Source organism: Callospermophilus lateralis, chromosome X (assembly GCF_048772815.1).
Source record: "Callospermophilus lateralis isolate mCalLat2 chromosome X, mCalLat2.hap1, whole genome shotgun sequence".
NCBI lineage: Eukaryota > Metazoa > Chordata > Mammalia > Rodentia > Sciuridae > Callospermophilus > Callospermophilus lateralis.
The window spans coordinates 96,264,643-96,277,142 of record NC_135325.1 but is presented as its reverse complement, the minus strand read 5'-3'; the positions used below and the strand labels follow the sequence as shown (position 1 = coordinate 96,277,142).

The 12,500-nt window shown below is 40.7% G+C and overlaps 1 protein-coding gene across 1 annotated transcript; it reads right to left on the bottom strand.

Moving 5' to 3' along the window:
* Positions 1-2,617: 2,617 nt before the first annotated feature.
* On the bottom strand, positions 2,618-10,699 carry Pgrmc1 (progesterone receptor membrane component 1). Its single transcript, XM_077106643.1, has 3 exons — positions 10,290-10,699; positions 6,578-6,733; positions 2,618-3,919 (listed from the first exon to the last, which is right to left on the bottom strand). The coding sequence occupies exons 1-3, from the start codon at positions 10,615-10,617 to the stop codon at positions 3,816-3,818; spliced, it is 588 nt and encodes a 195-aa protein (XP_076962758.1). The 5' UTR covers positions 10,618-10,699; the 3' UTR covers positions 2,618-3,815.
* Between the last annotated feature and the right edge of the window lie 1,801 nt (positions 10,700-12,500).

The following is a 12,500-nucleotide window of genomic DNA, read 5'->3' as shown; positions in this document are numbered from 1 at the left end:
GCCTTAAATGAGAAAGACAACTTATCCTGTACTTTTCAATCAAGTGGCTTAGTAAAGAGTGAAATAGAACTGAAATTATTATAACCATATTCTCTTAATTGATGTTATTCTTTGTTGTGCTGTTATTTAAGTGGTGCAAAGTATTTTCTCATATCCTTTTTCTATGTTGTATTAAATAAGGGCCTGAACTTTAAACTTTGTCTTTTTAAATAGGTATTTTCATGTTTTTCCTTGTATGTGCTGCTCATACTGCTGTAAGAAAGCTAAAAAATCTGTCACGTTTTTTTGTTCAGTTTGAATTTCTCAGGTAGAAAGCCATGTAACTTGGTAATTTTGAAAATAGAACCAAATAAATGTATTTTTTATTTGTTGCAAACTGTTTAAAATGTTAATTTTTAAATAAATGTTGATAATTCCACTTTTGGGGGAAGTTTCTACCTGTAGAATACAGCATTGCACTAATGTTGCTCTTTTTCCTCATTTGCATTGTTAGAGAAATAGTGACACAATTAATTTTCATATATATTAAAAATAAAATTGTCATAGTGACTGTTGAGTCTTTGTTCATTTGCCACATGTATTGGCTAGAATATTGAACACTCATAATTAACAGTTTGTCTGAAAACATAGTGACCAATTTTAATAGTTTTTATGCTAGTTTTCCCTTTATGATGAGTTCATGGGAATTGTGTAGGGCTCATGGTACCAACAACCAGTATTGTTTTCATTTTGGATAAATCAAAATCATGTTTGATTTGTAATTATCCCTCCTTCAGTACACTTTTTATCAGTCCTATTAAAAGGTAGCAGAATTGAGTATGAAATTTCATCTTATCCCCTCAGCACTGGGTGGAAGTGTCAAAGTTTATCAATACAAAAAAATAACTGGGTATGGGATGGGGAGTCTAGTAGAGAAGCTAGATTCCTGATAATCAGTCTTTGATCATTTAAGAGTTAACTATATTTGTACATGAAATACACAACAAACTGCCTTGAGGTATTATGTAATTAAGACAGACTGTACCTTCAACTCTGGGCACTTGTGTGGTTAAAAGAACTCTTCCTGAAACAGCAAGGAATAGTGGATGCTTGTTCTGGATAGCAAATTTGCATAAATTTGGCCCTCAGAGGTATAGAGAATGTTACATTCTACAGAGAAGCCAGATAGGGAGATACAGAAAACTTAGCCAATGCTTGCTTTGAAACACAGATACAGAAAACATGTAACCTATGCTGCTTGTAAACCACAGATATAGAAAATATGTAACCAATGCTGCTTGAGATCCAATTCTGCACTGAGAACAAAGTGTCTCTGCAGCTGGTTGGGTGACAGCAGGTGGGGAGCAAACAGAGGTAACCCAGATACCTGCCCTGCTAGATGTATGGAAGTGGTAACAATCACTGCTATCTTTTCTAGAATTACACATTTTCTATACAATGGCATATAGAGTATGGACTTGATAAAGGTTTTGCCTCAAAATCCTGCCTTATGGTAATATCTCTTGACATGTAATCAACACAATGTTGATTCAGCTCTGAATGCAGGGGAATCAGGATATTGGGATTGAAGTTTTAATGACATTCTAGATGTTTTCCTCTTGGCATCAGAAAAACCTGCTAAACTGTAAACAGAGTAGCCTAATCTACACGGTTAAATGAGATTTAAGGGCTGGGGTTGTGGCTCAGTGGTAGAGTGCTCACTTAGCACGTGTGAGGCCTTGGGTTCGATCCTCAGCATCACATAAAAATAAATAAATAAATAAAAGTTGTGTCCAACTACAACTAAAAAATAAATATTTGCTTTTTTAAAATGAGACTTAAGGCTACAAAGGTGGCCTAACTTCTCTCCCTCCACAGTTTCTCCAAAGCAGAAGGTGTAGTAAGGCACCTGACATAAAATAAGCATTTGAATATTTCTTGGATAAAATAGTGTGGGGGAAAAAAGCACATTTTAAAAATATTCATGCACTGTTGCAGTTAATAACATTACTCCTTAATAAATCTGCTACGACTTCAGTTAAGAAAGTTCTGACTCAAAAACAATTCAATATTTCTTTTTCTTTGGTACTTGAGATTGAATCCAGGGGTATTTAACCACTGAACAACATCCCCAGCTCCCCTCTTTTTAAATTTTGAAACAGTTTCACTAAATTGCTGAGGGTGGCCTGGGACTTGTGATATTCCTGCCTTAGCCTTCTGAGTCACTAGAATTACAGGTGTGTCCCACCATCTCTGGCTCAATTCACAATTTCTTAAGAAGACAAGGTGATATTTGTAGTGGAAGGATTATACTTGCTTCTTTTGGAGCACAAATAAAAAAACCTGCACTCAAAAGTGAAACTGAATTTTAAGCTAAAGTAAAATGACTAAATCTAGTTTCTTTCTTTTTTGATGCTTAACCACTGAGCCACATCCCCAGTCCATTTTTGTTTCATTTGAGAGTCTTGCTGAGTTGCTTAGGGCCTTGCTAAATTGCTAAAGCTTGTTTTGAACTTGCAATCCTCCTGCCTCAGCCTCCCAAACTGCTGGGAGTATAGGCATGGGCCACCACACCCAGCTCTCAATCTAGTTTCTTAGAATAAGTTTTTAAAAAGTTAAAATGAGCCATCACACTATACAGGGTAAAACCATTTTATTAGCTGTCCAAAGCACTTCATTTTGTTTTCTGATTTGAGGTAAAACCATTAAACACAGCTCACAAGAAAATACAATGACTATTTAACTACAATTACAAGAGTTTGAAACCTTACTAGTTGTTCATATAATACTTTTACAAATTCTTACAACTGTAGAGTCTACTTAAGCTAGGTTTAGTGTTAACCAAAAGAGTACTATCTGAGACCTAGATACTTGACTACTACTTTTGCAGTGGCTAGATTTGTAACAACCGAAGGATAACTGTTATTATCTCATGAATACATTTTACTTTAAAAACCACATGGCTAGTGACATGTTCTGCTTCTTCATTCTTCAGGACTATGATGAAGACTCTAAGGAGAGCACCCACCTGCTCCTGGTCCGTATGCCCCTCTCACATTGAACATTTTATCAAATAAACAAATAACCATTGCCATGTCATGAACATGGGGACCGGGAGGTCAGCTTTACAATCTTCTTCATGTATTTAGATTTTTCCCCCCTAAAGCTATCTTTTGAATGTTCAGATCCTGTTTTAATCCTAACTGTAGGTTACTGTGTTTGTGAAAGTGTCTGTGTGTCCTGCGAGGGCAAGGACAACAAAGCAGTCCAGAAACACGGTGAATCTTCCTGAATGAGCCCTGTGAGGGAGGTGTTGAGATATCACTTTGTTACTGGATGGCTCTCTTTAATCAATACCCAAACCTTTGGAACACTGCAGATTTGCTTTAGAGGTAGATAAAACAGAAATCATGCAGTTAAGTCAATTGAGTAAAAGGGATTTGTTGTCTTTAGAGAACAACATGACTAAAAGTTAATCCTTTGTTCTTGGTGCACATTTAACATTTTTACCTGTTTGGGGAGATACCCACATCTTACCCGACTCTCAGGAAAACCAAATCTAAATTCAGCTTGTGCTAACTACAGATAGAAGAAAAACAGTAGTAACATTTATATTATACCATTGTGGTTCACTTTCTGGATTTGTGACACATAAACACATCATGCATTCAAAGACAGAAATTAGTTTTATCAGTGTCACTAGTGATGTTAATTTAAAAATTTACAGCAAGTTCAAAACTTTTCTAAATTTTGAAATCACCATGTTTTAAAGACAGAATGGAATGTTACAAATGATTCTGCAAAATACAAAAATAGATATGCTTCCACTGAATGCTTTAATCATTTTTGCGAGCATTCTCATCTTTTGGTTCTTCATCATCTGAGTACACAGTGGGTTCCTCCCCCTCCTTCAGCAGTTTCCCCACGTGATGATACTTGACTGGTGGTAGAGAAGAAAATGCAGATGGTCATTTACATGCTTCATAAAAAAATTACTACACTTCCTTTTAAAATATTAAGGGCCTATAACATACTCAGCAACATATTAGCTTCCGTGAAGGATACAAAAGTAATTTATACCACAGTCCTTGCCAACAGGGAATTAGAGTTTTGTTTAAAAGACAGAAGTATGAAACAGGTAGCTATGTCTGACAATGAACGTGCAAAGTAATGTCAAAATGAATTGTGTGTGTAGGGAGTGTTTAGAAGAATGAGATCTCATCCATGAATCAGTCAGAAGGGTTGCAGAGCACTTTCATGCTTTGGAGAATGTGGAGAAGGATTTGGTGAGAGAGTTCCAGAAAATGAAAACATTATGTTCAAAGGCATACAGGTAGGCCTGGACATATCTGGAAAGCAATAAAGAAACCAAGTTGCCAGGAGAAGAATTGACATTTGGAAGTAGTAGGAGATAAGGTTGGCCAAACAGTGTGGGGAAATATTATGAAATCCCTTAAGAAGCCAGCCCAAGGAATGTGAACTTAACCTATACGTGGCAAAGGGCATTGAAAGTTCATGAGTAAAGGAATGACATGGCAAAATAGCATTTGGCAACAATGCTATCACTGATCAGAGCAGATTTCAATAAGGGCATCCAAGGAGCAGGGAGACCAGCATATGAAGGGACCAGAGCCAGGAATAGGGTGGTATGCACAGGAATGGAAAGGAAAGGATATGAGATACTTTGAAAGAAAACAGGAAACATGAGTTAATGGAGTGAAAACTAAATAGCCCATGGACCAAAATGGGTACTCTGTAGAGGGAGCCACTCTGGTGGGGTACAAAACAGGAGATTGTGAGGTGCTGCAGTACAGGCAGGAAGCAGGTCCCTGAAAATCTTTGCAGTGTATAGGGATGACAACATATCAGAAGTTTATTGGACAGTTAAAGGAAAGAATAATGGTTTAGTAGATATACAGGATAGCAGGAGAGAATTTTTTTTTCTCCAGCATGAAGAAAAACCTATGAGTAGATAAACGAAGTGGTAAAGGAGCCAGGAGAGGACTGGAGATGTTGGAGACAAAAGATTTTTGAGGGCAAACTACAGTCAACAAACTACAACATTATTGCAGCCAAATAAATATAGGGTTAATTACCTCAATGTCAGAAGCCAAAAGGCCCAAATCTCTTTTGGAATATGGGTAGGAATGAGAGGAGTAACCAACCTGTCTAACCAGGTAACTAGAGCTGCTTTTGTGTGAAATAATCATTGGGAACAATTAGAACTTCCCTATTTGAACATAGCATAAAGGTCCCTGGGGTGTTCAGGACTGTGCAAGATAAATAAAAGGCAGGTGGCACCTGGGAAACCTGCCTTAAGGGGGAAATCTACACTAGCTTTGAGTGTAGCTAAGATGTTACAACAGTATTTGAGGTTCATCTCAGTTTAAGGGGAAAAAATCATTTATCTCCCATTGATAAAGGTAAACCCTAGAAAACAGAACATTAGTTGTTCATATACATATTTTTATAAATTCTTACAATGTAGAGTCTACTTAAGGTAGGTTTAGTGGTAACCAAAACTTTTAAATTATTCCTTATTATTTTCATATAGAAGACTTTTATCATTATGAAGGCATCCTTGGGATGCAATTCGTGACTATGTTAGGTAGCTGGATTATGTTTTCAAAGTAAATATATTTGCCTCTAGATTTGAAAGCCATATGTGGTCCGCTTGAGATCCAAACTCAATGGTAGAGCTACATCTGGCTAATTATTAATCTAGAACTCTCTGTGAGGTCAGCATTATTTTCAAAGAAAATGGTTGGATATAGCCAAAAGAACATGTAATATTTAACTGATTATAGAGAACAGCAAATAGAAAGCTACATTTTAAATGAAAAATCTTTTCTCAAAGAAACAGTCATGGTCTTCACATACTTTTTATAAAATTTGGGAAACTTTATAATCAATTTGTGTCAGTAAAATATTGCTGTAGTGATAATTAAACCCTTAGGATTTAGGTCTGACAGAAGCCAATTCCTGAATTTTCAAAATTTGAATTTAACCCCTTCCCAAGACCTCAGCCCATAGCACAAGCCAGAAACAAGTGTCTCCTTTTTTCTTTCATTCTTTCTAAAAATGCAGACACCATTGTTGCTGGGCAGATTATAAGCATCATTTGTAGATGAGGCCTATAGTTAGGCTCAATTAGATTCAAAGAGAAGCTGTTTTGCAGAATACAAGTCTCCCATTCTTCAACAGAGATGTGGGCTGCTTTTAAACAGCAAGCTCTACAAGAGAGGGCTTATAAAAACCTCTCTTTCTATAGCCACGAGGGCCACTGTCCTTTCCCCTACATACCCAAATCCTAGTGTAAAATCTATACAAACCTCTATGCAAAAATTTTAAAATAAAAAAACCCAGAAACCCAAGTTTCCATAGAGAAAAGCTAAAAATTGGTATGCAATCATTGCAGGTGACTCAGCACTGCTACAATTACTTCAAGCCATGAACTTGATCCCTCCAAGACTCAGGAGCCTATCAAAATGCACCCAAGCTTCAGGCTGCTTAGTAATAACTATTGTTCTGCCATGAATCCCCATTACTGGTAGAAATTTGATCCAGGCACAATTAAGGGGGAAAAAAAACTGCTTACAAGTGAACTGAGAGTCCCAGTCACTCAGGGTCTCCTGCTGAGCAGGAGTGAGGTCAGAAAGGTCATCATACTCATCCTTCAGTGCTTCCTTATCCAGGCAAAATGTGGCAAGGCCCCTGGATGCATCTCTTCCGGCAAATACTCCATACGGTCCCTCTTTAAAAACAAAATGACCAAAGACCAATTCTTTATTAGATAATAAGTTTCTCTGCAGTTTACAAACAAGAAAGTGGCTTCTTTACCCACCAACATAGAAAGCCCCCTTTTTGAATATCAAATTCCATTCAAAACATAAAGTGATATTGATACTTTGATAATTACGTAGGTAAAACTGAGACCTGTTGTCATGAAACTATTAAATAACTAAATCAAAACACTTTACACTTTCAATATCCTGTGATTTGCAAGTTGTTAATACAAAAGTCATTAAATGGTTACTTCAGGGGGTGGAGGTATTAGATAATGATCCAAGATAATACAGTCCACAGGTTAGAATTCAATCCAGGGACTTTGAACACTGTTGACTGTTGAACATCTGTTCTACTCTAGGTTATTGGGTTACACCAGTGAGTTATGGTTTCTTAAGGTGATAACTACTAATGTGTAAATGAAAACATTTTTTCAAAAATGTATCCAAAATATTTTAATAAGTCAAAATTATAGGTCTCTTTGGTTGTGAGATTCAATTAAATATTAACTGGTGTTATCTGTAGGAGAAATCATTTTATGAGTATCAGTGGTTCAGATACTCATATCCACATGTTACATAAGATTCACTGTCAATAAATAGATAACACAGAGAGCTTCATTATTCCATTTTTGGTGGACTTGAAAACTGTGAAAATACTAAAATTTTCATGGAAAAAAAGCAATCAATACCCCCAAAATAGTCCTGCAAAACTTAGAATGCCATTATTTATGATATTATACTGAACTTTTGTCCAAGAGCAGTGAATCATTCTGTAGGCATTTAAAGTGGATGTTTAAACTTAAATATTGCATAAATAAATGAAAAGGATCCAGTGTACTTTAAACAATGTCTTGTTTTCCCAAAAGTAGGCTAGATAGCAAATCTGAGGTTTAAAAGTTTGTAGGTAACCATTATGCCAAGTACTAGAATGAATCAAGTTTCGATATGGCCTGGTCATCTGAAATACAAATTAGATGAATTCTATGATCAACTTTTAAGTGCCATTAAGACTTCCCCAAAATGGGCTGGGGTTGTGGCTCAGTGGTAGAACACTTGCCTAGCACATGTAAGTCCCTGGGTTTGATCCTCAGCACCACATAAAAATAAATAAATAAAAATAAAGGTATTGTGTCCAACTACAACTAAAAAATAAATATTAAAAAAAGATTTCCCCAAAATGATTATTAAAAACAAGCATCATTAAATGCTGCCATTTCCATGAAAGCAAGTAAAAAATATTCACATTTTTCACAAACTAGTTGCTACCATTTCCACCTCTAATGCTTGAAATAGGCAAATTATACTGGCTTGGACCTCACCAGTTGAGAAAGTATGTTCATTAGATTGGTAGAGGGAGTCTTCACCAAACAAATCCCTTTGAATAACTGAACAAGGTCTAGCAGGAACATTAAAGAGTCTTGGAGAATACATATTGTTCACTATAATGTATATTCACTAGAAGCTTTACAAACAGATATTTGTCTGTTTTTGCTCACTGCTACATTCCCAGCACCTACAACAGTGCCTTGCAGAGAGTAATAGGCATTTGAATGAATAATTTTTAGGAATCCTTTGAAACATGAGGTATCATTTCCACCATGATGTTGTCATGTAGTCATGGGCCCACTCAATGATAGTAGAAGGTAGAGACTTAAAGATGTCACAATGGGCCTGGTAATTTTTGAGGGAAAATTCACACCAAGAGATGCTTTGTAACAGGTCACATAGCTGTTCAGTGACCTAACCAGGTCTAGAGTGCAGGTTGCCTGACTCCAGTTTTTTGTTCTGTGCACAGATCAACATTCTTCCGAATGACTTTGCAAACTACAACCATATGATGATTCTCCATATGCATGTTTTGACTACTTTATGGTTTGACTTAGTAATTACAGGTATTAACATGAAGATGTTTATTGATAATGAACTACTATAATGACAATATAAGTGTGGTTTGCAAATTATTTTGCAGTTACATGTCTACAGAAAATAGATATTCTAAAATGTCTACGAAAAGAACTAAGTGGAACAGTTCCTTAAGAACCTTCACACATCTGATTCTGATTAGTTCAACTAGGCAATTAAAACAAAGGAATGGGTATAATGGGTTTACTGTAGTCTAATGTTCCCCCTCTCAGACCAGTGTGGATGTGGACATACAGCCCCTCCCCAACCCAGTTCACTGTGTTTAGAGGAATCCATATTGGAGGACCTAAATTTTCTTGTTTCTTCTCTCCAAGTATTCCATAGTCAGGAGTTGCAAATCTGGTGGCTTCTCAAATTTGCCTATGGGATCTTGTTAAAATGCAGATTCCTGGGCCTCTCCCAGACACTCATGTGTGCTTATGGCCAATTAGGCCAGGAACCTGCACTTTCCTTCAAGTGCATCAGGTGATTCTGATAGGCAACCAGGTTTGGAAAAACCTCATCTCTAAGGATTCTTTCTAGACTGCCCCTCCAGTAGCTCAGCAGTCATGTAGTCATCCACCCATCCATTCCTCCTTTTGCCTCTGGTTGTTTTTTTCTGAAATACCCCCACCGAGCCACCTTCATAGCCCTACCCCTTTTGTTTCTCAGAATTCTCCCATTTCTCTTTCCCTCAAGGGGGGGGGGGTTCCTAATTATTTCTCTCTTGCTACAGTCTAAATTCTGCATTACTTATCAGCTTACCAGGTTACCATCGTCCACCACATTCAGCCTCTATTCCTTCTTCAACCAGCTCCCTACCCTCTATAGAGCCTCCCTTGTTTGCCTTCCAGACTTTCCTGGTCAATCTATCACACACGGCACACGCGCACACACACATATCGAACACATGCCACGTTTCAAGCACACGCATGCACGTGCACACACACACCTGACAAACTACATACATTGAATACATACACACCGCAGAAGTGCGCGCACCCGTGCGTGTGTGTGCACACGCGCGCGCGCACGCACACACACACCAGTCTCAGCCAAGCACAATGCTTCTACCTGCTGGTAATCCTCATCTCGGCTTTCTTTCTCCCACACCCTTAACATTCCACCATGGCTACTCCTGGCGTCATTGGCCTTCACGTCTTTTCTAAATCTGGACTCCCTCCTCCTCGAGCACTCACATTTCCTTTCTCAAACTGATACCAACCCCTCCTTCCAGGAACCTCCAAACCTGGTATCTTCGAAAACTCCCAACATCCTGCACTCTGGCATGTCCCCTTTGAGCCTTGTGGCCCCATTCCCCCTTCCCGGGCTTCAGAACCTCAGCCTTCTTCCTCCACCCCCATCCCAGTGCTGGCAGCGCAGGATGAGGATCTGCGTCCCCCATTGACCCGCAGACCCTCTAGTGTGCCCCTCGTCCCCCGCCTGCCCGGGGAGCCGCCCTGCCACGACCGCCGGACTCTCCTCCAGCCCGCCCTCCCTGGCGCGTCGCCATTCCTCCCTCCCCTTAGGGGCGCCCCGTTCCCCCCTCCCCTCCAGGGCCCGGCCCCATGCTGGGCCCCCCTTCTTTTGTCTCCGCGCCCCCATCACTGGCCGCCGTACCCGGCCCGTAGAACTTGCGGCCTTTGGTCACGTCGAACACCTTGCCATTGATGGCCATGAGTATGCGCGGGTCCTGGACGCCGTCGAAACGCCTCAGCTCGGCAGGAGTGAAGTCGCGCCGCTTGAGGCGGGGCAGCGGGGGAGGCTCATCGTCGTCGCTATCGCTGCTGGCCCCGGGCTGGTCCCCGCGCACAATCTTGTAGAGCAGGAAGATGCAGAGGCCAAGCAGCAGCAGGTTGAGTGGCGACGTGAAAATCTCATGTAGCAGCCCGCCACCCTCCAGCTCGCTCGGGTCGGCGCCAGTCGCCACCACATCTTCGGCAGCCATGATCTCTGGAGCAAAGGTTGGGCCGGGTTAGGCACAGCTCCGGAACTCAATGCTTTCTCCTCCCTCTCCGCGAGCTTGTGGCGCGCCGGGCTCAGCGACGGACGCTGACTATTCAGGGGAGGAGGTGGGGCCAGGCGGGGAGGAGCCTCCCAGCTCCGCCTACCCCGTGGCCACCTAAACGCCCCGCCCTTGCTCTGTCCGGCCTGGTCACTGCTCAGGCCCCCCACGTAGTCACCGGTTTTTGGCTTGGTTCCCCTAGCTGGCCCCTGCCTCCCCTGCTACCCAGCAGAGCCTACCCCTCAGTTCTACCTGCGGGGCCCTTGTCCCAGCCTCACGTCACCCTCGCACCATCCTTTAGCTAACCGCCACAAGGCATGCAGCCCTCCTCCACACCCTTGGTTGCTACGCGCGGCGCTCCTTAGCACCACCGGTTGCTCCACGCAGACCAACCGTCTAGAAGAGCCTTGGCTCTGCGGGCCCCTGTTTGAGGCCCCCTCCGCCACCTGATGCGTGCCCAAACTGGATTCCATTTCTCTTGCTTCTTGCTTCTCTCCTGCCTCCCTTCCCTTACCCTCTCATTCCCCCATTCTCCCTGGCGTCCCCCCACGACCACAAAGCTGTTTTAGGAAACTCATTTCTTTAACTCCCTTTTCCTCCTTAAAGATCTAGACTACCCATTTTCACTTTGGGAACCCGCATTCACTCATTTTGACGGCTTTTGCCCAGTTCAATCCCAGATGCCGTGGAACAGACATCCATGGGATAGCTAAAGTCAGCGCATAGGGCTGTCAATTCTCTAAATATCTGAGTATCAAATCACACAATTTACTTTTGGGTTTGTTCTAAAAAAAAATTAAGCCCTTTTGCAATCACTGATTTGCTTAGTCATAGGCATTTGCAAGTAACGTTTTCTTGTTGAGTTTTCCCCCCCTTCAGAATACTGTCCAAAGTTTCTTTGTTTGGCAGCATTCTTCTATTTGAAGTCTTTCTTTCGAGCAACCCTTGGCAATCACAATAACCCTGAACTGGAGCCCAGACAAAGGCGGGAGTTTGAAAGTATTCTAGGCTTGGTCCCTTCCTTTCCTAGGTATTTCATCCGGCCTTTGATGTGCTATCAGCCTGCACAGGAGCAGGTCCCCAAGGCGGAAGGGTAGTCTCTACCCTTCAGAGGCCTAATCTGGCAGCTCTTTTTATTGTGGCGGGGGAGGGGAGCGGAAGAAAGGATAGAGAGAAGGAAAAATAATTAAAACCAAGCCATGCACACATCTGCAGCACAGAGCAGTACTTTTCCATCAAGGGTTCCGTTCACTTGCACATAATTTGCCCCCTCTCCCAACATGCAAGAGACTTGAGGAAAGAATTGACTTCCTATCTCAGAAGTCTAAAAATTTTCTGACAAAAACTGCTTCCATTTCCGCCCCTCCCCCATCATCTTTAATCGTCTTAAAGTGTAATGAGCAAACTTTATATCAGGCCCCACACGTTTTGTTTTCAGATTTAAATTTAGGATTAGCTAAAATGGCCCCTCCAAAGCTTTTGTCAAACCTCTTCAATGTAATCATGGGGAAACTGAGGCCACTCATCTGTAGTTAGAATCTAATTATCCTTTGTTTTTCACGAAAAGAAAAACTATGTACAGCCAAGACATTTTTAAAAACCAACAAACTTGTGAAAAATATTTTCATTTGTAACTAAAATGGCAAAAGATCAATGTCCTTTAAGAGCTCATTCTAATTGATAAGAAAACAATATTTAAGATCCTAGTCCAAATGCACAAAGCAGGAGCAGTTTCTTCACAAGAGGGCATACCAATGATAAATAAGCATGTGAAAAATGTTCAGTTCTTGCTAGTAATAAAAACATGGAGATTCCACTATGACATA

Bases quoted from the DNA above. Each gene is read 5' to 3' on its own strand.
- Pgrmc1 (XM_077106643.1), bottom strand. From the start codon at position 10,617: ATGGCTGCCGAAGATGTGGTGGCGACTGGCGCCGACCCGAGCGAGCTG. The intron at 6,734-10,289 runs GTACGGCGGCCA...TTGTTTTTAAAG, and splicing joins CCGCAAGTTCTACGGGCCGG to AGGGACCGTATGGAGTATTT. The intron at 3,920-6,577 runs GTAAGCAGTTTT...CTCTACCACCAG, and splicing joins CTGGGACTCTCAGTTCACTT to TCAAGTATCATCACGTGGGG.